Raw genomic sequence first — 26973 nt, forward strand, 5'->3', positions numbered from 1 at the left:
TGGTTTTACTATACTGGATCGGGAGCTTGTTGCCTTTGGTCCTAAGTCTTGGGTTTTTCCAGGCTCATTTTTCAGGGTCCTAGGTTCACAGATTTAAAGCTGGAAGGAACCTTAGAGCCCACAGGGTCCTTAAGGAGGCAAAGAGAGGTGAAGTGATGTGCTCAGAAGCCCACAGCTGCCAAGTGTCTTAGGTGGATTTTTAATGCAGGTCTCCCTGATTTTAAGTGCATTCTCTCTACCACTGCATGGTGACTATAGGGTAGTGTATAGAATCACAAGTGGATTCAGATGAACAGCAGGGCACAGCCTACTAGCAATTCAGTCTGCTCCTTGCCAGTCTGAACTGGAAGAGAAAATTGGGAACAGGGAATATGGAAAAGGCCTCCATTTTGACCTGGACTCCACATGATCCAACTTTTATCACAAATAAGGGTGGCTTGGGGTTTTTTTTTTGCATTTCAGGAAAAATATTTTTTCTTTTCCCACTTTCCCCATGCCAATCTTTGATATGTACAGGCATACCTGTGCCAGTAGGAGAACAATGCCAACCAAGAATGAGACCCAGACTAAAGAAACCATCTAGTCCAGAGCCTACTTTGTCCTTAGAGAGTCTATCAACATCTCGCTAAAGGGCTGTCAGGGAATGAGAAGCCAAAGATCAAGATAATCAATGAAATTTGTCTAATTTTCTATACAGCAGTCACTGGCTGTGCTATGATTTCCTTTCACTAATGAATATATGCTACTCCTTACTAATACTCAGTTAATGTCCTTTGAAAGTACTGAGCATGGAACTCTCTATTTGTGTTGTTTTTCAGTAGTATCTGACTTCTTGTGACTCCATTTGGGGTTTCTTGGAAAAGTAACTGGAGTGGTTTGCCATTTCCTTCTCCAGCCCATTTTACAAATGAGGAAACTGAGGCAAGCAGGGTTAAGTGACTTGTCCAGATAGCTAGTATCTGCAGAACGATTTGAATTCAGGAATCTGAGTCTTCCTGACTCCTGGCCCATCACTCTATCCATTGTGCCACCTACCTGCCCACAACTCTATATTTAGTACTGTTCATTTATCACTCCACTAGAATTTATGAAGTGCTCACTATGTGCCCGGCCCTGTGCCAAATGCTGGAGGCCCTGTGTTATTATTTTAATTAACCTACCTAGGAAATCTGAGAGACTGAACAAAAAATGGAGGTGAGATGACAAAATCTCACAAAAAGTGAGATAAATTTAGCAAAGTGGCAAGATATAAAACTCACAAACATAATCAGAACTCTTATATGCTACCAATAAAGACCAAGAGAAACTAATAGAAAAGGAAATATCATTTAGAATAGGCATAAAGTATTTGGATAGTAACTTACTAAGATACATAAAAAGATAATTACCAAACAGTTTTTATAGAAATAATGGAAGAATTAAACTAGAATGATATCTCTTGAACATAGGAGATTATACAGGACAAGACAATATAATAAAAATGTCAATATCTTTCAAATTAATTTATAGTTTCATTGTGATACTGATTGAGATACCAATGGTCTACTTTACAGAACCAGATAAAATTACAAAATTTATATGAAAAAAAGAAAGAGAAAAAAATCTATGGAACTCTGGTGGGGAAAGTGATGAAAGAGAATTTGTTATTATATTTTTAAACACACCAAAAATGGTAATTATAATACCTATGTAGTACTAAGAAAAATAAATGGAGAAGAATAGAGATCAGAGAAAGAAGACCAAATAGAGGTCCCAGAAATAGAACTAAATCTACATAAAAGGTATGTATTAGGCATGATGAATTTAGAGATATTACACATTGAGGGAAGGAATCATTGTTTAATGAATAATGCTTGGAAACTAGAAAATAATATGGTAAAATAGGAGTTTAATCTCATATCTCAACAATATATAATAAATTCCAGATGTTCCAGGAGTTAAAGATAAAAAAAAATTTAAAAGTTAGAAGAAAATGATTAATGTAACAATCTCCGTGGTGGAGGAGAGACAAAATCTTATCTATAGGATAAATGGAAGAGATTATTGGGAACAAAGTACATGTATTTGATCATGTAAAAATGGTAAAAAACAAAGATAAAAATAAAAAAGCAGTAGGAATAAAATCCCTATGGTAATTCTATCAGAAAAAAGTCTGACAATCACAATCTACAATGAATTGACATAAATTTTTAAGACAAATGGTCAAAACCTATGTGAAGTTTAAAATAAGTGGAAAAGCAAAATGTAAATAATAACAAAGTATTAAAACTCACTAATAATCAAAGAAATACAAGTTAAAACAAATCTGAGATCCCACCTCACATCTATTAAGTTGGCAAAAATAAAAGTGCTGGTGCTGGCAGAAATACAGGTACACCCATATTAATGCTGGCAGAATTTACAAATGAGTGTAATTTTTGGAAAGCAATCTGGCAGTACACAGTAAGAATTACAAAACTGTTCATTCTCTTTGTCCCAGTGATCCCACTGCTAGGACTATCCCCTAAGGAATTAATTAGAAATAAAAAGTACATTAAAAAAACACACGTTTACAACTACTTTATAATAAGAAAAACTGGAAATTCAAGGGTTGGGGAATGTTTAAAAAAAAAACAACAACTATGCTCTATCAATGTAATGGAATACTACTGTGCCACAAAATGACAACTGTGAAAAATACAAATAAATATGGAAAGACATATGAAATAACATAAGGTGAAGAACACAGAACTCAAATAGCATATACATTTATTATGTCTAGATAAAAATCTACAGCTATGCAATATGTAAAAGAACAATCAAAGAAATTAGATAGGGTGCTTAAAGTAGATGAATATTATGGTTATTAATTTGTTACAGTACTCTTTATTATAAATAATTCTGATTGCATAGTTCTGTTGGGTTCAAGGAGGATCATTTCCTTTTTTGTTTGCTTTTGTTGAGAGTATCGTTAAGTTTAGCATAGATAAATGTAAATAAAAACAGATTGGGAAAGGGTATGGAGGAAGTTATGGAAATGTTACTGCTGTTATTAATATGTTAAGGTATTTTTGTTCATGTAAATAGTAACTATGTTCATCTTGTTTTTCAAAACATTCCTAGTCTTCCTCTGAAGCCTCATGATGGTATATGGTGTGAAGGTGACCCCTGGGTCCTGGAAGGCTGTGCAAGCTCTGATAAATTCCATCAAACTGAAAAGGCTTCTCTCCTTGGACTGATGCCAGATCCCCAAGTCTGTCTGAAGTTCTGCCTGGCTAAGCTTGCAGAGATTCTTCTCTACTAAGTTATCAGCCACTGCCAACTCATGATGTGCACTGGGGGAAGGAGTCCCACACTGAAATCACTTACCTTTTGTAACTGAGAAGTTCATAACAAAAATTATTCTTTTAAAGTGCTCCAGTTAGGGGTGGCCAGGTAGCACAGTAAGAGCACCGGCTCCAGTGTCGGGATGACCTGGATCAAATCCGGGCTCAGATACTCAGCACCACACCCAGAAATAACTGGCCGTGTAACCTCGAGCAAGTTATTTAACCCAGATTGCTTTAAAAAAATAAAGTGCTCCAGTTAGTTTGGGAGGTATGATCATGTCCACTAACACTGGGAAGGAGTTATTTCATTTGGTTTCTCCTGGCTCCTTCCAGATCTAAATCCTATTATCCTATTATCTTTGATAACTAGAATCAAAATATCATTCCTGTCTTTGTTTTAATTAAAAGCTCTGGTCTGAAGTAAAGGCAAATGAACCACATTTACAAGTCATTCTATGAATTGTCTAAGAATCTACTGGTAGTGGACATTCCTTGGTAAAATGAGCTCAGTGGGAAGGATGATCCACTGGCAAAAAAACCAATGAAGTCTGTTTCTCCTCTGCCTAGCCAGGCTGAGAAACTGGACTGACTCTCTTTGGAGCTCAAACAGGTATGTTCTGTATGCATGTAATGCAGATTATGTAACAGAAGGACACAGAGGCAGTGTCAACTCCCTCTGTGACCAATCAGACAGGTAAGGACCCACAAAGCCACAAAGTGAGGAATTCACAGCATCATAGAGTTAGAGATGAGAGACCTTAGCGTTCAAGTCTAAGCCTCTCATTTCATTTCATAGATGAGAACACTGAGCCTCTGAGAATTTATATAACCTGCTGAGGGTCATTTAGCTAATAAGTGTCTGAGGTGGGATTCAAACCCAAGGCATTCTATTCACCATGCTTTGGATTTAATAAAGGAAAGAAGCATGCCAGAAAGCATTTACTAAGTGCCTTTTATATTCTAGTTACTATGTGCTAAATGTTTTGCGAATATTATTTCATTTGATCTTCATACTAACCCTAGGAAGGAGGTGTTATTATCATCCCCATTTTACAGTTAAGAAACAGAGGCAGACAGTGGCTACATCCCATCGATGAAGGGTCCTACCTCTAGGCCCACTGTTCTTTTTACTGCACACCAAAGGATGAATACTTAGGTAATTACACTAGAAGCTTTGTGACCTTAGGCAAATTAAATAACTCTCAGTCAGTAGTGGTTAGAGAGCTGCCTTTGGAGTTTGGAAGACCTGGGTTCAGGTCCTATCTCTGATACATACTAACTGTGTAACTATGGGCAAATCACTTAACTTCTCAGTAACCCATGTAACTTTCATTAAGACCAAAAATCAAATGAGCAACTGTTCACCTGCATTGGTGAAAAAACATTCCACACTGAGAGTTCCCTATACCACTGAGATCACAAGGAAAAATAGAGTTTGGGTACTGAATAGCAACAGAAGAAGACAAACAATCATGTGAAGGATCTTTATATACTGAGCCTCAGAACTACTAGAAATCTGAAGCTCTGGGTGGATTCTAAGGCTGATCTTTCCCCCTTTAACCTAGAGATGATTTAGCTGGGTCAGCCACACCCCTCTATCACTCCAGGTCTTTTCTAGTTCAGGCCTATTCCCTTGGGCTAGAATGTAAATGAACTAATTTCTGGGACAGAGGAGTGGGGTATGCTGTGATCATATTCCACTGCTGGTTGGACTGCTCTGCTTTCCAATTATGAATGAGCTAAATCTCATGATAAATGGAGCATTGACAAAAGATAGAACACTTGGGTGAGAGAGTGACTCAGATGAAGTCTGCTCCTAACTATGAACAAAACACACTATGTCTCAGATTCAGAAAGCACTGACTCTGCCTTCTACTTTTTTTTACTGGTAAACTTAATTTTGAGAAAAATGGATATGAATGCTGCATTACACTAGTGATAACAATGACAAGATCCTTAAGATGGTGGAACCATCTGATAGCAAAGGATAGAAAGGGATGAGGGATAAGGTACAGGAATCTGGTTATTAATCACACCTTATCCTGTGGTAGCACTTTTCTATTTTTGAAAGCACCTTCACAAACATTAACCTTTTTGATCTTCACCAAGAAGACAGTGTGGGTAGCTCCTCATATTAAAGACCAGAAAACTGGACTTCTGCTTTTGCTGTGCAGAGAGAACTGTAAAATATGTCAGCTGCACAAATGCCCCAAGAAGTAGTCACTAGATGGTCCCACAGAGCTAAAATGCTGCTTTGTGTAAAGAAGGGACCCAGATTGAGAGCTGGAGATTTCTGCTAAATGTAAATAAATATGGCATCTTAAATACTGAAAAGCAAGAACAATGCACCATAAAGTAACTCCAAAATGCTAACATTCCCACATGAAAAGATAAGTTGAAAAGGTTATGGATCCAACTAGCCAAAGGATAGAGAAATGTAGGATGAAAACCAGAATCCAGAATGAGAACTGCTGTAATGAGGAGAGAAGTTAAAAAGCTACCAATAAAGCCCAAGAGCAGGAGAAAGGAGTAGAATGAAAATAAAATTGTGGCAATGTCTAAGGGAGCAATGACAATGTTATTGGGATGATGGCTATTCAGAGGAGAGTTCTAACCAAAAACCAAAGGGAGTTAACCTGGCCCAGGTGGAAAGGATGCTGTTCCTCCACATCAGAATAGAGCTAGACTGAAGGACATTCCTCAGCCTTGGAAGAGAGGTGGTAAAGAAGAGTTGAGGAACACATGTTCCTAATCTCAAGGGTCTAAATGAAGATCTAAGGAAAAAGAGGGCAGAACAACAGGAAAAGCATAGATGGGATTACACAGGATGTTTAACCTATGCCAACCTGTGAGCATTTACTTCAACCACATACTCTATACCCTGAAATCCATCACAGCCAAGTTCAACAGTTCAATAACTACTTGTGAACAAGCCAGAAAAAGTATTTCAGGGGAAGAGGAAGGAAGCAAAGTCTGCTCAGGTTTATCATAGAACTGCAGAGATCATTGTGCTGTGAACAGGAATCCATTTACAATCCTCAAGAAGAGGTTATCCAGGTTCTGATGGATAGTATGGGGTAATTTATCATGTTGTAAAACAGTTCACTACACTTTTGGGCAGTTCTAATTGTCATACTGATGTAGAATCTGTCTCTGTAGTTTGCACCCATTTTTTCCTAGTTCTGTCTTCTAGGGCCGAGAAGAATTAGTTTAATTTCTCTTCCATGGAAGAGCCCTTCAAATACTTGAAAACAGGTTCTATCCCAGGTTTTTTCTTCTCCAGGCTAAACATTCCCAGTTGCTTAGCTAATCCCCATATAGCACCATTTCCAGTCTTTTCCCCACCCTGAACACTCTCCTCTAGGTGCAATCAAGTTAATCCAGTCCTTAGAACATAATGCTCAGAAGTATATACAGTGCCCAGATGTGGAATAGCCAGAGCAGAATACCATTAATCCATTAGTGCAACCTAACCTCACAATGGCTAAAAAAAAAAAGGAGTAGTGGGGGCAGCTAGGTGGTACAGTGAATAGCCCACTGGCCCTGGAGTCAGGAGGACGTGAGTTCAAATCCGGCCTCAAACACTTGACATACTTACTAGCTATGTGACCTTGGGTAAGTCTACTGTATGACTCATCTTGGGTTTACAAGTCTACTAATATTCCCAAATCTTTTTCACACAAATTACAGTCAAACGATGTCTCTTCCATATGTACCCTTGCACAGATGACTTTTTTGAACCCAAACATAGGGGGAGCTATCTAAAGAAACAAATACAGAGGAACAGATAATTAAAAAACCCATTTAGATTTTTAAAAGATACATACAGAAGATGGAAGGTCAGGTAATAGAGGATGAATACAGAAGTCCTGTAAAAACAGACTGTGAATGAAGCATGGCAGTTCAGAATGAGCTGAAGCTGGATATAAGCTAAGGATAAAAGGACTTTAAAAAAAAAAAGCTATATTGGAGAAAAGAAGATAAATGAGAGAACTGTTGTTCAGGGTGGATAGGTCAATAATAATAGAAGACAGAAAGCAGAACGACCTTTATAGGGTAACTGTATCAGATTGGATTTTATTTGTAAAGCCCTTTGTAAACTTCAAAGTACTAGACATATGCCATTATTATTACTCAACTCATTTTATTTCTGCTTTCTTTGTCAAGGAGAATGATCTTTGGATTAGGACAGAAAAAAATTGGTTAATAGGGAGTTGAAGGGGAAGTGATATCACTAAGAGGGAGTATGTCTCCATCAAGAACAGATCTTCCCACACTTTGATCATTTCTTTTTCTTACAGGATTACTGACTAATCAAGGGAATCCTGTAAATGTACTTTACTTAGGTTTCAGGGCAGCATTTGAAAAAGTTTCTAATGTCATCCTTGTGGACAAGATGGATAGACACAGATTTGATGGTAGTAAGTTTGGCAGATTCAGAACTGGTTGAATTACAGGACCCCAAAAGCAGTGATTAATGGCTTAATGTTTACTTAGAAGGAGGACCCTAACGGAAAGCCCTAGAGATCTGTCCTTCCCCTTGTGCTGTTCAACATTTTTATCAATGACTTAAAGAAAGATGGCATGCTTATCAAATTTTCAGATGACACAAAATAAGGATTCAAAAATATCTTGCTGGAGCTCTTTTTGTGGTGGCAAAAAACTGGAAACTAAAGGGGTGCTCATAAATTGGGGAATGGCTGAGCAAATAATGGCATATGAATGTAATGGAATGCTAATATGCTTTAAGAAACAATAATAGGGATGGTCTCCTTCTTCATCACTTCTATGAAGTGATGCAGAAGGAAGAGAGCAGATTTAGAAGAACAATTTATACTGTAACAACACCACTGTGGAAACAAACAATTTGTAAATACTTAAGAACTGTGATCAGTGCACCGTTCAACCACGACTCCAGAGGACCAATGATGAAGAATGGTGCTTACTTCCTGACAGGAAGGTGATGGACTATGAAGAACAAGACCCCCATTTTTTGGATGTGGTTAATGTGGAAATGTTTTATTTGACCATGAAAACTTATTATAAATTGTTTTTCTTTTGGGGGGGTGGAGTGGGGTAGAAAGGGAAAAAAAAATAAATGTTTGAATACTGAAAAAATTGATTTAAAAATCTTGCTAGGCTAGAACAAGCATTCAAATCTAATATAAACTATGATAGGAACAGATTTGTTGGAATACATTCTTGTACTTGACTTAAAAAAAATCAACTTCACAAGTACAAGATAGAATAGTTCTATCTAGACAACAGTTTTTTTTTGGGGGAAAAAGTAAACTCCACAGCTTGGCATTTAAAGCCCTTCACAATCTGGCTCTAATCTCCTTTTCCAGGCTTTTTCACATTGCTGCCCTTTCATGCACTCATGTTCTAGCCAGACTGTCCAACTTGTTGTTCCCCAAACTTAGCATTCCATTTTCCTTTATCCATGCCTTTGCACATGCCTATGCTTGTAATACACTCCCTTCTCTTCCTCCCAACCTCTTAGAATTTCAAACCTTGCCCAAGGTTTCATATTATCTCAGCTGGAAGCATTTCCTGATGTCTCTAGTTATTAGCATGTCTTTCCTCTTCCTCCACAAAATATTGTATATAGATTCACTCTCAAAAGAAAGTGAGCTCCATGAGGGCAAGGACTGGATTTTGTTTTGTTTTTGTCCTCCACAGGCAGTGCTTTCCAGATAGTCGGTATTTATTAAATGCTTGATAAGCTGGATTGAAGACTTTGCAAATTCAAAATCTTGGGAATATTTAACACAAAGACAGAAAACTTCGTGGGGGAGGGGATCTGATAGCTTATCTTTAGGTATTTTAAGACCTGTTAAGTATAAGATGGAGTAGATGTCAGAAAAAAGTTGCCTTCTCCCTCCAGAAGGCCAGAGAGTTGGGGGGGAGGGGGCGTTTGGCTTGATGACAGGCAGCGGCTGAGTAGTGAGCACAGACTTCAGATTTCACGTCTGGGACTAGCTGGTGACCTCGGTCAAGTCGCTTAAGCTCCTGGAGCCTCGGTCCCTTTATCTGTAAACCACCTAGGGCGGTGGCTTTGTTTTTTTGAAGATCAAAGTAGATAACAGAGGCCAAATACCTTACGGAGTTGGACACTGCTGAACCACCAAAGGCTCTATGAAAATGGTGGTTACTGTTACGGCTATGTCAGAGAACGTTTCCTAACAGCGCCCGGGCGTCTCCACGCAGAGACTGGATGACCATTTGCTGGGGACCGACAAGGGGCTCTGATCCCACGGGAGGAGGCTGAAGACCCGGGTGCTCCCGCGGGAAGCCAGTAGAATTTCCCCGGCAGGCGTGGCTCACACCAGCTCCGGATCATAGCTCCCAAAGGCAGCCTGGCTGCGCCAAGGCCCACCCAGGCCAATCCCACCTGCATCTTTCCCTGCACCTCCCGCCCAGGCCGAAAGGCCTGCCCGCAGACTCACCGGGCCGCCTGGTGCTGCTTATTCTTCCGCGAGGACGTTGTGCTGGTCGGCTGCTGCCTCATCACGTGGGCCACGCCCACGTTCAAGGGCTGGGCCGTCGGCAGGGTCACGTGGCCAGTCAAGAGCGCCGGCTGCTGCATGATCGGGTTGTAGTGGCTGCCATGAGCATGCGTGTTCCTGTGGGAGCGGAGAGAAAGCAGTTAACATTTTATTCTTTCTTTGCCTCAAAGCTCCTCATGAAATAAAGTACTATCTCCTGGTTAAAGGTACGATACCAGGGACTGGTTGCCTCAGTCGTTTGGGTGCCCTGGAGGTGGAGATGACGCCACCTGCACGTGGGCGGCGGCCCGCAGGGGTGCAGCTCTGTCCCCAAAGCCTCGTGAAGAAAGCACCAGGCCAGCTCGTGCGGCGCGCAAGCGGCGGGCGAGGTAGGTTAAACACGCCACACGAACCGCCAAAGAAACGAAGACAGAAGCCGAGGGCGCGGCGCCCCCTGCGCCCCCAGAGGCCTCTTCCCCTCGGGCGTCGTCACCACCGTCTCCTCGCCGCCGTGGCCGGCCCTCGTTGGGCCTCTCGCTCTGCACTCCATCCCTCTTCTCCCACAAGGGATTTTCCCAAAGCATAGGTGGGAGCGAGCCGTTCCTCAGTGAGCCACGGTGGCTTTTACGGCTTCCAGGCTTCCGTCGGGCCTGCTCGGCCCGATGCTCTAAGCCCCCAGTGGCCTGCGCTCCTCCGGCCTTCCTCACATCTTACTCCCACAAATGCTGTGCCCGGGGCCTCCCTTTCTCGGCCGGGGTTGCTGGCCTCCCCGGCTTCCTGACAGTTACCTCCCCAGTCGCTCTCAGTTCCAGTGCTTTCCCTTTTTGACTTATTTCCTATTTATCCCGAGCCGGGCCCACTGGATACGTTTTTGTTTGCGGTTTGTGGTCTCCCCCCCCTCCCCCCCCTTGGGGCTGTGAACCGCTTGAAGGCAGGGACCGTCTTTTCCTCTTTTTGCCTCCCCGGCTCTCCTCTTCTCCAGGTGCCTGGCACATTGTAGCTGCTTAATAAATATTTAACTGAATGATGAATGAAAAAGCTACCCACTGTTGCTAAGGAGCTGCTGCGTGCAGGGGGAGGGGGAACGTAGCCAGATGGAGTTAATTTCATAAATTTCTAAGAGGAGGTAGATTCCTAAGTATTGTTTCAAAGGAGAAAGAGGACTTTGTTTTGTTAAAAGGCAACTCCGGATTTGTATAGACTCTGACATTGAATTTGGTTAACGTTAGGTTGGGGTGAGACCCCAACTTACAAACTTGTTTTTTGAAGTTCTGGGTAAATGATAATAGTATATGAGCAACAAACTGTGAGTGCTGGAGATAGTAAACTTCTGGAGGTAAGAAGTCATTTATATTTCTTAATGTCTAGCTTGAATGAATGTAGCTACCAATGAATAGTTGGTATAGTGCCTCCTGACACCCAATAAATTTTTTCAGTGGACAAAAAAAATTGAAAACAGCCATGTTCAGAGTTAGATGAAATAACTTAAACTGAAATTAATCCCGACATATATTAATGCTATGAATATCACTAATCACTGACATACAAGCTAATTATGTCTCAACATTTCATTTTTAAAAGCCAACTGTTTGGATAGAGGTATAATTTCCCCTACAGAAACAGTGTTAGACTATTAGTGGCCAGATTCCTAGTCTAGCCACATATGACTTTTTTTTAACCTAAAATGTTTCTAAAAATGCCACACGTTTGCAAGATGAAAATAGAACATCTGTTTTCAATACTAGTAATTAAATTATGAAAATGACTGAACTTAAAGTATTTTTTTTATCTTGAAAGATGATTTGAAGATTAGGTTTAATTCAAGGAAGATATGGGGGATTTGGATACTTTGAAGGGCTTTTTAAGGTGAGGTAATGGCCTTAGTTCTTTATTTTGTTTTTCACTTTAAAACTTAGGGGTTTTCCTTTTCCTTGATATAGGTGTAATCACAAACACTGTAATACTTATTAGCCATTATTTGGGTTGCTTTTCAATTCACAAACAATGAAAAGAACATATAAGGTTTGGGGGTTGTTTTTTTTTTAACTTCTCACATTACCAGTTGCAACTCTCTTAAGTCTGTGTTTCATGGGCTCATAGGAGAATAGATTTAGATTTGGAAGTGAGATTAGAGAACATTCAATTTAACCCTCCCATTGTAAATGAAGAAACTAAGGGCCTTAGAAATGAAGTGATTTGCTCAAGGTCATAGAGGTGAGACAGCAGAGGCTGGCCTCAAATCCAGTCCTCTGACTTAAATCTAGCCAGCTTCCTACAACTCAGGTGGAATTAAGCTATATATGATGAAGAATGGAGAAAAAGGGGAGTGCTATGTGTGTATGAAGGACATTAAATGGTAAGTAGGCCATATAAATGGGGTGGCTTTCACATAGCCAAAACGTTTTTCTGCTTTATTACTTCTCTGATATCTATACCCTGTGAACAGTCCTCATCATATACACATAGTGACATTACAGTAACTAATCCAATCTGATTGAGTCCAGGATTACCACAATCATGGAGGCAGGGTAACTGAATTATGGGAATAGCAAGGTAGCTAGTGCTGCCAATAACCTCAGTGAGGAATTGTCCTTTCTCCATCTCTGGAGCTACCTAGAAGCAACATATAAAAGTTGGGAGAGGCGAAGGTATGAAGTTAAATTTCTTTGCCCAGGTCTTAGGCCATGGTTGTAAAGCTGATCATGCTGGGAAGTAAGAGAACCAGGTGGGCAAGACTTGTTTTGCTTCACACTAGAATATCTTGGGAGACTCTTGTGACCTGGTCTATTTACTTTCTGTGTCTGTGTCCCTGGGGTGTACCCACTAGCAAAGGGGGGAAAACCAGAAAGTGGGGAGGGGTGATGGGAGGGAGTGGTATGTTGGGATTTAGAGCCCCATGCACAAAACTCTTCCCCTCCCTTTAAATCACTGGCAGGATTGCCTTCTGCCCTGGATTCGACAAATATACTCACTCCTATATTCACAGGTGCATAGGTATTCATGTTGTAACATCTTTGGTTATAGAATATTCCTATAAAGACAGTGGATGGAAAAGCCACTCCTATGTATACAATAAGTAGGACTAAAATAATATATTTTAAAAGACTACAAGAATAAATAGCAGCAATGAGATAACATGAAGAAATTGACTATATTTGACTCACTTATCCAAAGTAGAGATACTAAAAATAGAAAAAAGTCAAGATCAACAGATTTAGATAATAGTTGAGGAGTTTGGGGAACTGTAGCTTAAGAAAATTAGGGGGCAAAGATAATTTTTTAAAAAATGAAGGATGTGGCTTCTACTTAGCAAGAGGCAATGCAGCTTTGATTGAAAGGGGCTCAGCTGGGAAGGCTCCTCACCAAGACTGAGTTTATTCTAGAAATGCCACACTGTAAGTTCTTCTGTTGGGTTAAGCATTATTAGCCTACTGAAGAATCCTCTTAGAAATTGAAAATGTTTTTAGGAGGGATAAAACATTAGGTCCTTTTAGTAAATGAGAGAAATTATTATTTTCTATTGTATCAATAACCTATTATTAATTAGAATCCAGGCTTTTTATTTTTTTCATTCAGAGACTGGCCCCTGTAAGTCAGGTCAGTCAGCCAGTCTCTGAAGGGTACGACTGATAGATGGAGATTGCCCAACTCCTTTATAAACATGCTCCTCTCCCAACTAGGAGATCTTACATCTTTTTAGAGTGTAAATAGAATCTGTTCTAAGTCAATTACAGCCCCAAAACATTAAGCCTATGTCCTTGTATCCCTCCATTTCGTTAATCTACTACTAGATTAGTATACAGCCTGCCAAGGTGACTACTTTGAAGGATTGAGCAAATAAAAAAATGTCTCATCATGCAGTATTTGGTGCCTCTGCCTAACAAGGCACTTTGCAAATAGCAAATTCATGCAAAGAAGAGCTTAGCAGACATATACGCCCTTAATATCTGTAATCCTTAACATTAAGAATTGCCTTCTTACCTCCAGTCTGCCAACTGCTGAGTTCCTGCCATAGTCTCAGGAATTACAGTTGCATGCTGCACTGAGGTATGTGTGGCCACTCCAGTCAACTGCTGCCATGCTGGGGGAAGCAAAATTTGCTGGGTCCCACTTGGCCAGGCCTGCTATAGAACAGAAGGGATGTTCAATTATTACTTGTCTCCATCAGCTGACAAGTACTGGTCTGAGTCCTAAAGGAGCTTATTATCTAGTTGGGGGTGATGAAACCAATATATACCACAAAGTACTATATCCCCAAATCCTCAGTACTGTGAGAATTTGAAAAAAGAAGACAGATCAGTAGGAGTTGAATAGGTAAGGAAGGCTTTGTGGAGGAGGAATAATATGAATTAGACTTCGACAAATAAGTAACATTTAGATCATAATTGTAGCTAGTATTTATATAGCACTTTAGGGTTTGGAAAGCACTTCACATGTGTAATCTCATTTGATCCTTACAACAACCTTATGAGACATAGGGCTATAATTATCATACAGATGAAGAAACTGAGACAGTTTAAATGACTTGCCTAGGGTCAGCCAGCTAGTAATGTCTAAGGCAGAACTCATACTCGGGTCTTCCTGATTCCCAAGTCCTGCAATCTGTACCACTGTACCACTTGATTAGAAAAGAGAATATATTGGATTACTGGGAAATAAGGTTGGACTGATAGTTTAGACCTAGATTTTGGTAGACCTCAAAAGTTGGGCATGAGAAGTTAGGCTATGTGCAGGAGGCAGTAAGGAGCCAGTATAAGCTTTTAGGAGGTAAATTACAGGATAAAAAATGGAAATTTTTAGGAAAACTCGTCAGGCAAAGGGTATGCAAACAGTTTGGGAACTGTAAGTGGAGAAAGTATAAGACATTTCCAAGAAAAATGACAGGACTTGGTAATCTATATAGAATCAAATTTGTTGTAAGAGAGTTTTCTAGTTGCTGTAGGGTGGAGGTGGGGAGGTATGGAAAAAACAAATGCTTGATAATTGAAAATTATCTAGTTTAATTTCCTAACCTGTTGGAAATAACTTGAGGAGAACACAGAGGCCCAATGAGGTTAAGTGTCATGTCTATATAATTATCATATAATTATATTGTGGAAGAACTAGGACCAGAGTTGAGGGTTAACAATTCTATAGATGTACTTGTCTGCAAGATCTTTGAGTGATGCAGAGACACCTATGAAGAAAGCACAGATGGTGGACTGGCAAAACTATCAGGGAAAATCTATCAGGGCTTCCCACTGATAACTCCTGAAATCAGAAGTTAAGTTTCCAATCTAGATCCTAACATAAAATATAGTTAGTTGGCAATTAAATGTATAGGATTGAGAAGAGAATGCAAAAGCATTAAGAACTATAGATTGTACTAATATAGATTAAACAGATAGCAATAAAATGACAGTTGAAAGCAAAACGTCAATCACAGTTAATATACTTCTAAGAGCAGAATATCTTGTTTAGAGGCCAGTGTAGTTTTAAATTTCTGAAAGTGTCAGCACTATTCTAGCAGAACTGTTTTTTATTTTTATTCTTTCAATTCCTTCCCCACCCCATTTTATTCCAAGGTTTATAAACATCAAGCAAAAAAAAAAAAACCCTAAGTCTTTTTCATTTGTATGATGACATAAGATTTTATAGAATGGAGTTAAAATGAAGTCTTAGGAAAAATGAAGAACAATTTGAACATATTCTTTTAAAAGATGTCATTCTAGATCAGAATGTGGCTCTTGAAGCACAATGTGATCATTACTAAAAGAATAATGCTGGTTTCTATGATTGAACTAATGTCCTGGGGTGAAAGCACTTATTTTACTCAAAGAAAGCACATTTATTTTTGTTAAGCTAGTAGGGCCTTTAAACAAGCTCAAAAGAGAAATGTATAAGAGGAAATGTATTGGGCAAGACTTATGGGCAGTTCCAGAGAGAATACCCTCGCTCAAATTCTCTATTCTTCACAATACCTTTCCAGGTCACCATATCTTGAATTGATTTCCTGCTCCCCTGGGCCCCCCCCCCCCATCTCTGAATAACTGTTAACATTCCAAAAAAAAAACCCAATAACCCCTCCCCTGCAAAGTTTCATTTGGTGCCTTTTGTTCTTATATCATACTTAGTATATCATATTATACCCAGTGAGCCTTCTCTTATAACAAAGATTAACAAAGAAAAGCAATTCAGCAAAACCAACTGATAAATGGACTACTTCTGACACCCCCCCCACAATGTTTAAATTATTTATATTCATGAAACCACAATTTTTTAACCATCCCTCATAATATTCGTTTATATTATCACTTGAAAATTATGGGACATTGTTCTGAAGTGTTTATTTAAATATAACATTTCACAAATCTGTCTTGTCTCAATTAGATTGTAAGGCCTTTGGGCAAGGGAGACACTATAGATGTATTTTCCAATATCCCTTCCCTCACACTACTTTGAATCTCCTTTAGACTCTAGCACAGTTTCATGTACAAAATAGACACCAAGCACTCAAATACAGATTTTTGATCCCTTACTAGTTACACCATACTATGATATATCTATGATAATGAATTTTTATCTGAGGTTACTTGTAGATTTACTTTGAATAGAGTGAACATGGAACAGTCTAAGGCTATATAGTAATAACAAGGGGGCAGTAGGATCTGAGGGTCTGTGGGTCAGAGATGGGCCAAGGAAGTGAGTGATAAATGGTTGGTGAATTTTTCTCCTCTTAACCCTTTCTCCTTTACTGGGATAGAATAAGCTGAAAAGATAGTGATTTGTTTTAACTGTTTTTTCCCATTCCCTTCCCTGAGGCTGAGTGGGAGCTAAGGCCAGAAAGGGATAAGGAGGGAACTGAGAAATAGAGGCACAGCTGTCATCTACTGACAGTGGAGGGGAGGAGGGGAAGGAGAGAAGAAGAGTGTTGGAGGAGGGAGAGAGAGGAGTTTTTGGGGAAAGAGGGGACTTTTTGTATATACAGTAAGTTTCATTCCTGAGTAGGCCTTGCCTATACTTTGTAATATGCTTTAATGATACATAGAAATATTATTTTCCAATCTAGTTCTTTTTTTTCTTTGCTGAGATCAAGAATATTAATTTGTGTCATTTCTGAATCTGTTACTTAGTGCTGAAATTAAGTTACTGGAACTTCCTTGCACCTCATAGCAGCAAAATCTGAGGGCTGGGATAAAATTCTTAGCTACAATCTTAAACAGTTTGTTAAGAATTAGTTGCAAATACTCTGAAAAGTAAGGGTCTATATGCCATAATGTATTCTTTTATTAAATTAAATTCCTAAATTTTCTCATCTTAAAATTTCAAGTTAATTCCCCCAGTTTGCGGTTTTTTTCAAATCTCTTCTATATTCATACAGTTTTTTTTTTCTGTTCTTTGGCATTTAAATACTAATTGGACACAATTTCACATGTATTTGCCAAAGCTGAATACCAGAGGGCCAGTGCCCTCAAGATGACATCCGGAACCATTTTCAAAGCTATGTTGAACTCATGGAATAATACATAGCTTCTGCCATTATAAACAAATTAGGGGCTCACACAAATGAAGCCATGACTAAGAGAACCACACATTGATCACTTTTTCTGAAACTGAATACACTGAGGTCGAGGGCTTTTTTTTTTATAGTAACTTGAGCTGATAAGGAATATTTAGTTGAGGACACTGCCAATATCTGCTTGGACACTTTATATATTTACCCATTAATCTAATTTGTTGGTCATATAGGATCACAGATTTAGACCTGGAAGGGACCTCAGAAGTAATCTAGTTCAACTCCTTTATTTTACAGATGAAGAAACTAGGCCTAGAGTGAGACTTGGACTAATACCCTTGTTACAGCATGAAGCACACCTAGCCTCATTTTGTTATTTTAGTCTCCTCTTCTTTTTTTCCTTCTTGGGTACTTCATCACATTTCTTTTTAACAAAAAATGATTAATTTCTTTTGCACTTCTCTGTATTTACTGAATAGTTAGTATATGCAGTTGGGTGCTGTGGGTGATAAAGGAGAGTAAAAACAAAAAGTATTAGTTATGGCTCTCCTCAAGGAACTTACGATTTAGCAGAGAATCTAAGATGAATAATAAATACGTATACTTCTAAGATCAATAATTTCATTATTGTGGGTACTTCCAACACTTACGTATATTATAGCCTATCTGTAACTTGGTAGTTGGTCTAAAAGTTTTCATGGTAAGAAATAAAAAACAAAACAACCTTCTATCCCTGTAGCTAAAATATTGATTCAGCTCTTCAAATTTATCTAAGCTGGTCCTTACAAGAAATATGAAGCCTACCAATGGGCCTGGACTTGGAGCTTTTCCAGGTTGGTGTAATCTACTATAATTTGTACCCTACTGATACAGCCTTTAAGAAGTTAAAGTGGTTAGAATACCCTGATAAGGCATCATAATAAGAGCTTAGTAGAGGAACAGATGTGAAACAATTTGCAAATAAAATATAGGATATAGTTAAGTACTAAATTATGTGCAAAGTATCATAAATATTGTAGGATTACAAAATGGGTGAAGTTAGGGCTGGTGTGGTCAGGGAATGGTTCATGTTAAGTGTTTTGCAAATATTATCTAATTTGATCCGCACAGTACCCCATGATGTAGGTGTTATTATTATCACCATTTTACAGTTGAGAAAACTGAGGCAGAGAGAGATTTAGTGACTTGCCTAGGATCACACAGCTAGTAAATGAGGTCAGATTCCAAGCCCAGCAATCTATCTGCAGCACCATGTAGTTGGACTAGATGGCCTCTGAGGTCCTGTCTAGATCTATGATATGATGATATTATGTCCTTTAAGGCAGTATATTCAATATAATGCCCTATATGCTGCAAGTATAATTTTGGATTTTGTAGAATATCATTTATGCTGAAGAAGGCAGCCTATCTGTAAGTGGATTGGCCATCTATAAATCTGATACAAGGCTTAAGTAATGAAATTAATTGGAGGGAAGAGAGTGAGTTCACAGGTGAGTTTGAAAAAGGGCTAAATCAATTAAAGTATCACTTTTAAAAACTGGTTCTGATTTTTCCATTAGTTTTGTTCTGAAGCCCTGATATATACAGTTCTCTCTACCAGGACCAACCTTGTCTATTTGTAGGTGGACTGGTCTATTTATAAGTAGGTCTGTTTTGTATATGGGTCTTAACATATGTGTAGTCAAGGCTCACTAAAATAAATAAATGCATATCTTCAAACTAATAACCTGTGATGTTTAGTGTACAGTCTACTTTCTCTGTGTGATCTTGATGAATGAACACACCTGCAGTGTTAGTATCTTATAATCTTCCCATATGATCTGGTTTTGATGTCCTAGCTTGATCTGATTCCTACCACAGCAGCAAAATACTTTCTATGCTTAGTAGGTGTGTATGTATACACCCCCCCCACACACACACTCGCAATGTATGTATTTTGGGGTCACAGGAAAAAGGATTATCAAGCTCTCTCTAGTACCACAAAGTGGGAAAATAAGGTTTTAAATGACAAATACACTGATTATTTCACCAATTTGTTCCTAAGCACTATTTCAGGGAAATGGCTTGAAAAGTAGATCTTAGGCCATCTTATCAATGCTTCTCCTTTCCTCCCTGACTCAAAATCAAACTCCCAGCCTTAATTTAAATTTTGATCAGAATTTTGCACTTTCCTAAATGAGGTGGAAGTACTGCTTCATCTGGTCCTTAGTGCTACATCTGCAAAACTAGACCCCAAAGTGCTAGTTAATCCTGGGTCCCCAGACGGCCATTAACAAACAATGGACTATAGATCCTTTAAAAAAATATTTTCATAACTTTGGTTTTATGATTCTCTCCTACTGTTTTGCCTTTCAGAAGGACAGCATTACTTTCCAGATCTAAAGAAGGGGTTAGCAATTGTGGCAACTATATGTCCGTAGTCACCTAATTCCATTAAATATATACATACACTTTAACCTCTTCTCCCCTTCTCTATACTTGTTCTAATGGCAATAATACTTTAAACTTATAAAGACTCAGTTTACATGGGCCTTTTTAAAAAAAATAAATCTTTAAGAGTTTGAAAGGACCTTTAGAGACCATCTAGGTAGGCCCAGGTAAAGGAAGTTAGAGAGCATCTAGGTAGGCCCAGGTAAAGGAAGTGACTTACCCAAAGCCTCACTGTTGAGAGGAGGGCTGGGATTTGAAACCAGGGATTTAGGCTCTGCTGTCCTTTCAACAGTATCATTAATTTAGAGCTGGAAGATATTTTACTAATCTAGCCAATATTCTGGTTTTACAGACAAGGACAGTGAAGCTCAGAGAAGTAAGATGATAAAGTAACACAATTATGAAGTATCAGAGTAAGGATTTGAAATGGTGGGCATGGCCCTTTTTCCCTAACAAGAAGGGAGGCCTCATTTAGGTCACCTTACCCTGTCCCCACCAGAAGCTATTATGAAGTGAGGTAATGAGCCCATTTAGCACAGACCTGATGGGGAATACTTCAGAGGCAAATGTTTCCTGAACTTGTGATTCTGTGTAGTAAAATACTTCCCCTAAAATGTTATCTTGGACTTTGGGGGAGCTATCTCAGATCTGATATGTGTGTATGGAAGGGCTGGGCAGAAATATTTATTTCTGTATAAATGAAAGGATTGTAAAAACTATAGAAACTGTTTCAAAATTGCAAGTATGTATTGTATATATTGAAGGGAGATCTGTAAAAATGTAAGGGGATCTGACTGCAGCTGCATGTGGCTACCTCTGGTATAGGAACCTTAGAGAGGGGGAAGAAAGATCAAAATGGGGATAATACAGGAAGGGGAGAATAGTCATGAAAAGCCTTTAAAGAAGGAATGGTCAAAAAGGCAAGAGAAATAAATAAATGAATGGATATAAAAAGGAAGAACCAACCTGGCAGGAATAGGGAACAAAGGCTACTCTGATGAAACTTAAAGCAGGTGAGGAAGAGAAATAGCTGTCTTCAGTAACTGAAGGACTCTCAGATGGAAGAAAGGTTAGACTTATTCTACTCGACACTAGAGGGTGTATATGTATAACTGGTATCAGTGGAGGAAAACTGAAGAGGCCAAGATAGGATGAATTTAAGGGAAAACTTAAACAACCAGAGCTGTCCCAGAGTGGAACAGGTTGCCTTAGGAGATTGTGGGTTCTTGCTACCACGTCTGAGCAGAAGCCAGATGATCATTTGACAGTGAGGTTTTCCTCATTAAACAAGTCTGTAATATAGTTCTGAGGAATCACAATAGGGTTTAAAGGTTCTGTTTCTCAATCAGGGGCAATCTGAGGTTTAGGATAAGGAATCTGTCTATGGCAGGGAGGAATAAACAAGTGTCATATTGGAAGACCTATGTTTGAATACTGACTCTGATATAGGTAAGTAATTTAGACTCTCTTGGCTTCAATTTTCTCATCTGTTAAATGAGAAGTTTGGACTAGATTTCTGATATTTCTTCTAGTTATATATCTATGATCCTATGATTAAGACAAGTTGTGGTTAAGGAAATCTAGGTCAGCTTTTTCCAGAAATAGCACCTGGAAACAGGACAAATGAAACTTTTTGGAGTTCTGTCTCTACAACCCTATCATCTCCTCTTTAAAATGTGAATATTCCTGGGAAAATCACAACTTAAGCTCATATCTACCTTTAGCTATAGAAGATACTGCAAATTCCCCCCCTTTCAATTGGTTTTTGCTATGGAACTGCCTGTTAGATTTTCTCCAATTTAATTTTAAATTGGATTTATATTAAAAACAAAAAACTGCTGTCTTAGAAAGGAAGACATATAGGACAAACAAAAAGTAATATTGCTATTTATCCAGAAATCCTTCTAAAAAATCCCATTTCCCTGGGAACAATCATATCTTAGGCTTATTCACTTATATTTTAGTGCACTGCTAAAAACAGGCATGGGAACAAGTTGGGATCTAGTGCTGGGGAGTGCCAGAAAAGAGTAAAGAGATAATGAAAAGAAAGGTTAAAAAATGTTATAGATAGACTTTACCTATACATAAGTTATGTATATATATATATATATATATATAAAATGTGTGTGTGTAACTTATCTATAAATATATAAAACTCATATCTTATAAGCTGTGCCACTCACCTTCAGTGTTCTTCCCCTTTCTATGATATTGGCATTTAAAAATTTTTTATCACCCACAGATAACATATAATGTTATATGGTTATTTAGTCATATTACATGGTTAAGATCTGAGTAATCAAGACTGAAAAATTGAAAATTGTATTTATGATCTGCAAATACTATCAGACTTTAAAAATGACTAAAACTGTACTCTTGATAGAATATAATATATGTAAACATCAGAAGCTCCCTCAGGAACAGTTATACATGTAAGCAGTAGTATACAAAAGGAGACCTGTTTCCCAAAATCTCTTGGCTGACAGATTAGATATTTTTACTATTTGATTTTTTATAAAAAAAAGTAGAACTTCTTACAGAGCTGTCTCAGAATAAGTGTTACAGAATTCCTAAGCAGAAAGAATAAAGGTATAGATTTGGCTAAGAAAAAGAAAATGTGGAAATTGAGTGCCAAAGCAAAGCCAGTTATATTGGCAACTATAGTGATTTCATGTACAATTTGGACATGTTACAGAAAAGGAAATCTACCATCTGTTGAAAAGATAGTAATTTAAAAAGTAACTTCTGGAAATTTGCCACATTAACAGGAAATTTATATACCAAAACAGAGGCTAGAATATAGGCTTGAATCTTGGAGCTTCTCAGGTCTCTTCCAAGTTGCCCAAAGATACAAACCTCTTTTGCATGGGCAGAATCTTTTATGATGAAAAAACTGATTAGAAACACCCAATTAGGAAAAGCTGAATCCTCTGTCTTCCTATGAAGATAAAACCACCAGAGCTCCTATGAAGCCACTATGAAGTCTTTGCAACTTTGTCCCAGCATGGAGCTTTTTTTTTTTTGGAGAAGTCATATAAATACTGAAGAGTTCTTTGACATACATGAACCCAGAAGCTGTAAGATCAGACCTGTAGTTATGACAATCAGATCAAGTATTTAAAAAGATGAATCTAGTGGCTCGACCTCTGGAGAGGCTGTATTTTTCTATTTTTTTCACTCTAGCATATAACCCTTTTCCTCTTGATTTCCCACCTCCATGACCCAAGAAAAGCCATTTAAAAGGTGGGTTGTTTTTTTGTCCTTTGGTTTTGAAGAGGACCATAATATCAGGGAGGCAATGCCATGACATGCAAGTGAATTGGATTTAAGTGGGAGGGCTGTGCAAAGTCACCAGCCTCACTTTCTCCTCTGGAGCCATCTAGGTCCAGTGGCCAGATATAGATCAGGACAACTGAAGATGGCCTAGGATGCATTGGGGACTTTGGTTTTTGAAGCTAAGATCATTAACAGGCAACATCCATTCAGTGATTCAGGGCTTAATAAGAATTGAGGCAGAGAATGGCCTCTTCACCTAGTCAAAAATTAAAAATTAAAAAAAAAAATAAAACAATGATTTGGGTGGGGAACGCCCTCAGGGTTTCTGGCCAAAACAGAAACAATTGCTATTTACATTTTTAAAAAAAGGTGGGTATAAGATGATAGAAGAAACCTTCATCAACCCAGAAGGGAATTGAAGACTTGGGAGACTCCTGGGTTTTAAATGCCAGTAACCATTTAAATTCAGCCCTGCTACTAATAGTAAATTATTGCAGTGTACTGGGACATTTGGATCCATTTTATATCAGGATCATAATGAAACCCTAAATATAGTATTTTAGCCTTTTTAAAACTACTGTTACTACATTTATTTTATTGAGTATTACTATTTCCATTTTATAGCTGAGGAAATAGTTCTCTATACTTTAAACTAGCTTAAGTTGCAAATATAGAATATAGTACATGCCCTAGTACATGGTTTATTTTTATAAAGGTGCCATGTACTGTTGAGAGATACATATATTCTTTAATTCTCCCATTTAAGAAGACATACCTTTCTGCAGAGTTGAGACTAAAAATCTGTATTATAAAAATACAATAATAATAATTTTCTCATACTTCACTTTCATTATGACTAATTTTGCTTAAATCACTGATGTGTAACTCAAGATCTTTTTTCTCACTGAACTTGTGTTTATTAATTTCCTTTATTCTGTGCCTTTTTCTAAGAAGTTTTTCTTTGCTTGTTCTTTTCATTAATTTTCTTCCTTTCCAATTCTTAAATTTTATTCTCTGAGGTGGCGCAGTGAATAGAACACCGGCCTTGGAGTCAGGAGGATCTGAGTTCAAATGTGGCCTCAGACACTTGACACACTTACTAGCCGTGTGACTTTGGGCAAGTCACTTAACCCCAATTGCCCTCCCCCCCCAAATTTTATTCTCTGATTTATTATATATAATAAATTATTTCTTCTCTAATTCTTCTGTTTCTTATTGGGGCTAAAGTTTCTGGAGTATTAGGGTAGAGTTCCTTATTCTAACCAGATTCTCCATTATTGCCTGGATAGATCTTATCTTAATATCCTTCTTTCCTCCCCCCCACTCCCCACCCCGGGGCATCATTCTAAGAAGCATCAATTTATTAGGGAGGCAAAGTTGGATGAAGGCAGCACCATGTAGTGGAAACAGCCCTCTGTCCCAAACTGTGCAGTAATGTTCCTTTTCCTTGCCTTTTCCATAATAATTTCATTTCCCAAAGACTGTCTCATCTTTGAGTCTAAGTCTCTTTCTTCCCTTCTCACTTTACCATTTTGGGTACCAGCTGCCCCTAGGAGTCACAGCGCTCTGAGAAGATGCTCTTCTAGCTTATGTACTCTCATAAACTCATCTGTCTCTATTTTCTGCCAGCTCCCCTTTTCATAGTAGAAGAATATAATCTCTCTCCATATTCAGGTGTGGACTTGGTAGGATTCATAATCCATTTCCCTATTGAACCCACTTTTCCTCTCCCAATTCATACATCTTCTTTGCTATTCTGTCTCACAAAATAGGGGTTATGAGCTTTAGTATGAGGTTTAGTTTATGGTGTTTCATTCAGTATGTTCTTTGTCTTCACTTTTCTTGTTTCTTTAAGTTCTGCTTATATCTTTATTCTTATGTGTACCTTTTAAAAAAAGATCCCTTGAATTCCTTTTTTCTCTATAACAGCATAAGTCTTTATCTCTCGAAATGTGTTGTAATTTAATTACTTTTACCTTTCTTATGTTTATTTTAACATTCTGTTCACATTTAAAAAATCATTTTGTTGTAAAAATGCCTCTTGTTGAACATCTATCTTTTTTCATTTATTATTAGGCTCAGGTTTGGAAAGTAGGTCATTTTGGGTTGCTGTTTGTATGCTCCTTTACCTCTCAGGACATACTATTCCATTCCTTCTATGACTTCTCATGACTACATTATCTTACATTATTCAGACTTGCTTTGTATTTAAAGGTATTTCTCTTGGCTGCTTAAAAAGTTTGTTGTTTGTCATTTAAATTGTTTAATTGACCATTTTTATATCTTAAAGTTGGAACCTGGAATTTTCTTCTGGAGGTGATCTGTGTATTTTCTCAATTGGTGCTTTGTTGTCTTTATTTAGAAGTTATGGGCAGTTTTCTTCTATTATTTCCTGTATGATGCCATTTATATTTTTTGATTTGTCTATTCTTCTGGGAGATCCATGAGTCTTAAGTTATCTTGGCATATCCTATCTTCAAGGTCAATGGCTTTGGCATATATAGAATTTATGTGTTCTATTAATGTTGTGGTCATTTACTTCTGTTCTGAAAGACTTTTCTCTTCCTCAGTATTTTTGTTTTCCAAATCTGTTAAACCCTTTCACTGCTTTAAGATACTTTCTGTCGTGGATTCATTTTTTCCTAATCTTCTAGATGAGTTTTAAAATGCTGCATTGAAAACTCTAAATTTTGACTATATTACTAGTTTCTCTTTTCATGGGTTTTATTTCTCTTCTGAAACATTCTGGAGTTTCTTGCTGCTCTAGGCTCTCTTGGGAGTCCACAGGATTCTATATTTCATCAGGCATTGGTTTAATTTTCTTTGTCTTGTATATTTGTTAAGAGAACTCTGTATTCTCTTTGAAGATTTGGTACTCATTCTTCTTCCTGATTTTAGGACTGATTTATTTATATACTCTGAGCTTTTTTTTGAGGATTTTTCTATTGACATATTTGGTGTTTAAGCCTTCTGGAGGGGTATATCCTTCCTACACTCACTTTCTGGCTTCTCCACTTTTGCTAATGGGTATACCCTCCAAAGTTGAGCTTTAAGGCTGCCTTGAGTTGGGGGATAATGGATTCACCAGACTGGATCCCTGTCCTGAGTATCCTCTGAAGGGACAGGGCTGGGTTTCAGCCTCCTTTCCTTCAGGCCTGGTATAGCCATAACTGTTGGCTCCCTCCCTCCTCCCTAGTTTTTTCATTTCTAGGCCAAATCAGAAACTGCCTTTTTTTTTTTGTTCCCTGGATAAGGACGGTATTATGGTTAGAGTCCCTGACCTAGGGCCAGGTTCCATTCAGAGGGCAGCACATTTCATTTCTTCCCTTTCTACCTTACCAGGCTGAGAAGGGTCAGTTTATATCATTTGTTGTGGCATACCAAAAGAATGGAGGAATGGTCTAGCAAAATCTTTGCAAATGGGGTGCATAAATCCTTCAGTGCACCCTAGGCACAAGCCTTTGAGTCAGCTTGTATCCTATAAGAGCTATTCCTCTTGTGGAAGTGGGATGGGTAATGGGGAAAGGGTACTGAATGAGTGCATTAAGGACTGGATTTCACCAGTGTTAATGTATAAGGATTTTACTTTATCAAGATTTTCCCCTTATAAGTCTTGTAGTTTTAGGTGTAGATATTCTACAACTGGCACATAACAAGTCAATGATGGTCACATGACTCCACTAGACCTTAAAGAGTTATAACAGACAAGAAAAAGATTACCTGTGCAAGTAGACCTGGTTGGATCTGGAGAGGCTGAGCTCCTGGAGCCTGAGTGACAATTGGAACTGCATTCTCCATCCTCACAGAATAACCAGCATGCTTTGAAGGGGAGGCTTGTAACCCTTTCCCAGGAAATGAATAAAAAAGCCTTTAAATAAGTTATTAGTTAAGACAGTCTTCTTAATCTTACTGCAATTTTAACTGAAAAAAGGGATTTTTTTCAAAGACATGCATAATTGTCATTCAGTCATTTTCA

The 26973-nt window shown here is 38.3% G+C and overlaps 1 protein-coding gene across 7 annotated transcripts in view; it reads right to left on the minus strand.

Moving 5' to 3' along the window:
- The window catches only part of HIPK2 (homeodomain interacting protein kinase 2), a 251076-nt gene that overhangs the window by 36182 nt on the left and 187921 nt on the right, over positions 1 to 26973 (minus strand). For 5 of the 7 annotated variants that reach the window (XM_069087340.1, XM_069087337.1, XM_069087338.1 and 2 more), the window contains 3 exons: positions 26718 to 26839; positions 13778 to 13920; positions 9758 to 9934 (listed from right to left, as the gene is read on the minus strand). In XM_069087340.1, the coding sequence (XP_068943441.1) occupies positions 9758 to 9934; positions 13778 to 13920; positions 26718 to 26839 (442 nt within the window). The remainder of the gene's footprint in view (positions 1 to 9757; positions 9935 to 13777; positions 13921 to 26717; positions 26840 to 26973) is intronic. The other 2 variants (XM_069087344.1, XM_069087343.1) reach the window with 1 other exon arrangement.

This window comes from Petaurus breviceps, unplaced genomic scaffold, assembly GCF_028583685.1.
Source record: "Petaurus breviceps papuanus isolate PSGF00001 unplaced genomic scaffold, PetGlider_PUasm1.0 181, whole genome shotgun sequence".
In the NCBI taxonomy this organism is placed as follows: domain Eukaryota; kingdom Metazoa; phylum Chordata; class Mammalia; order Diprotodontia; family Petauridae; genus Petaurus; species Petaurus breviceps.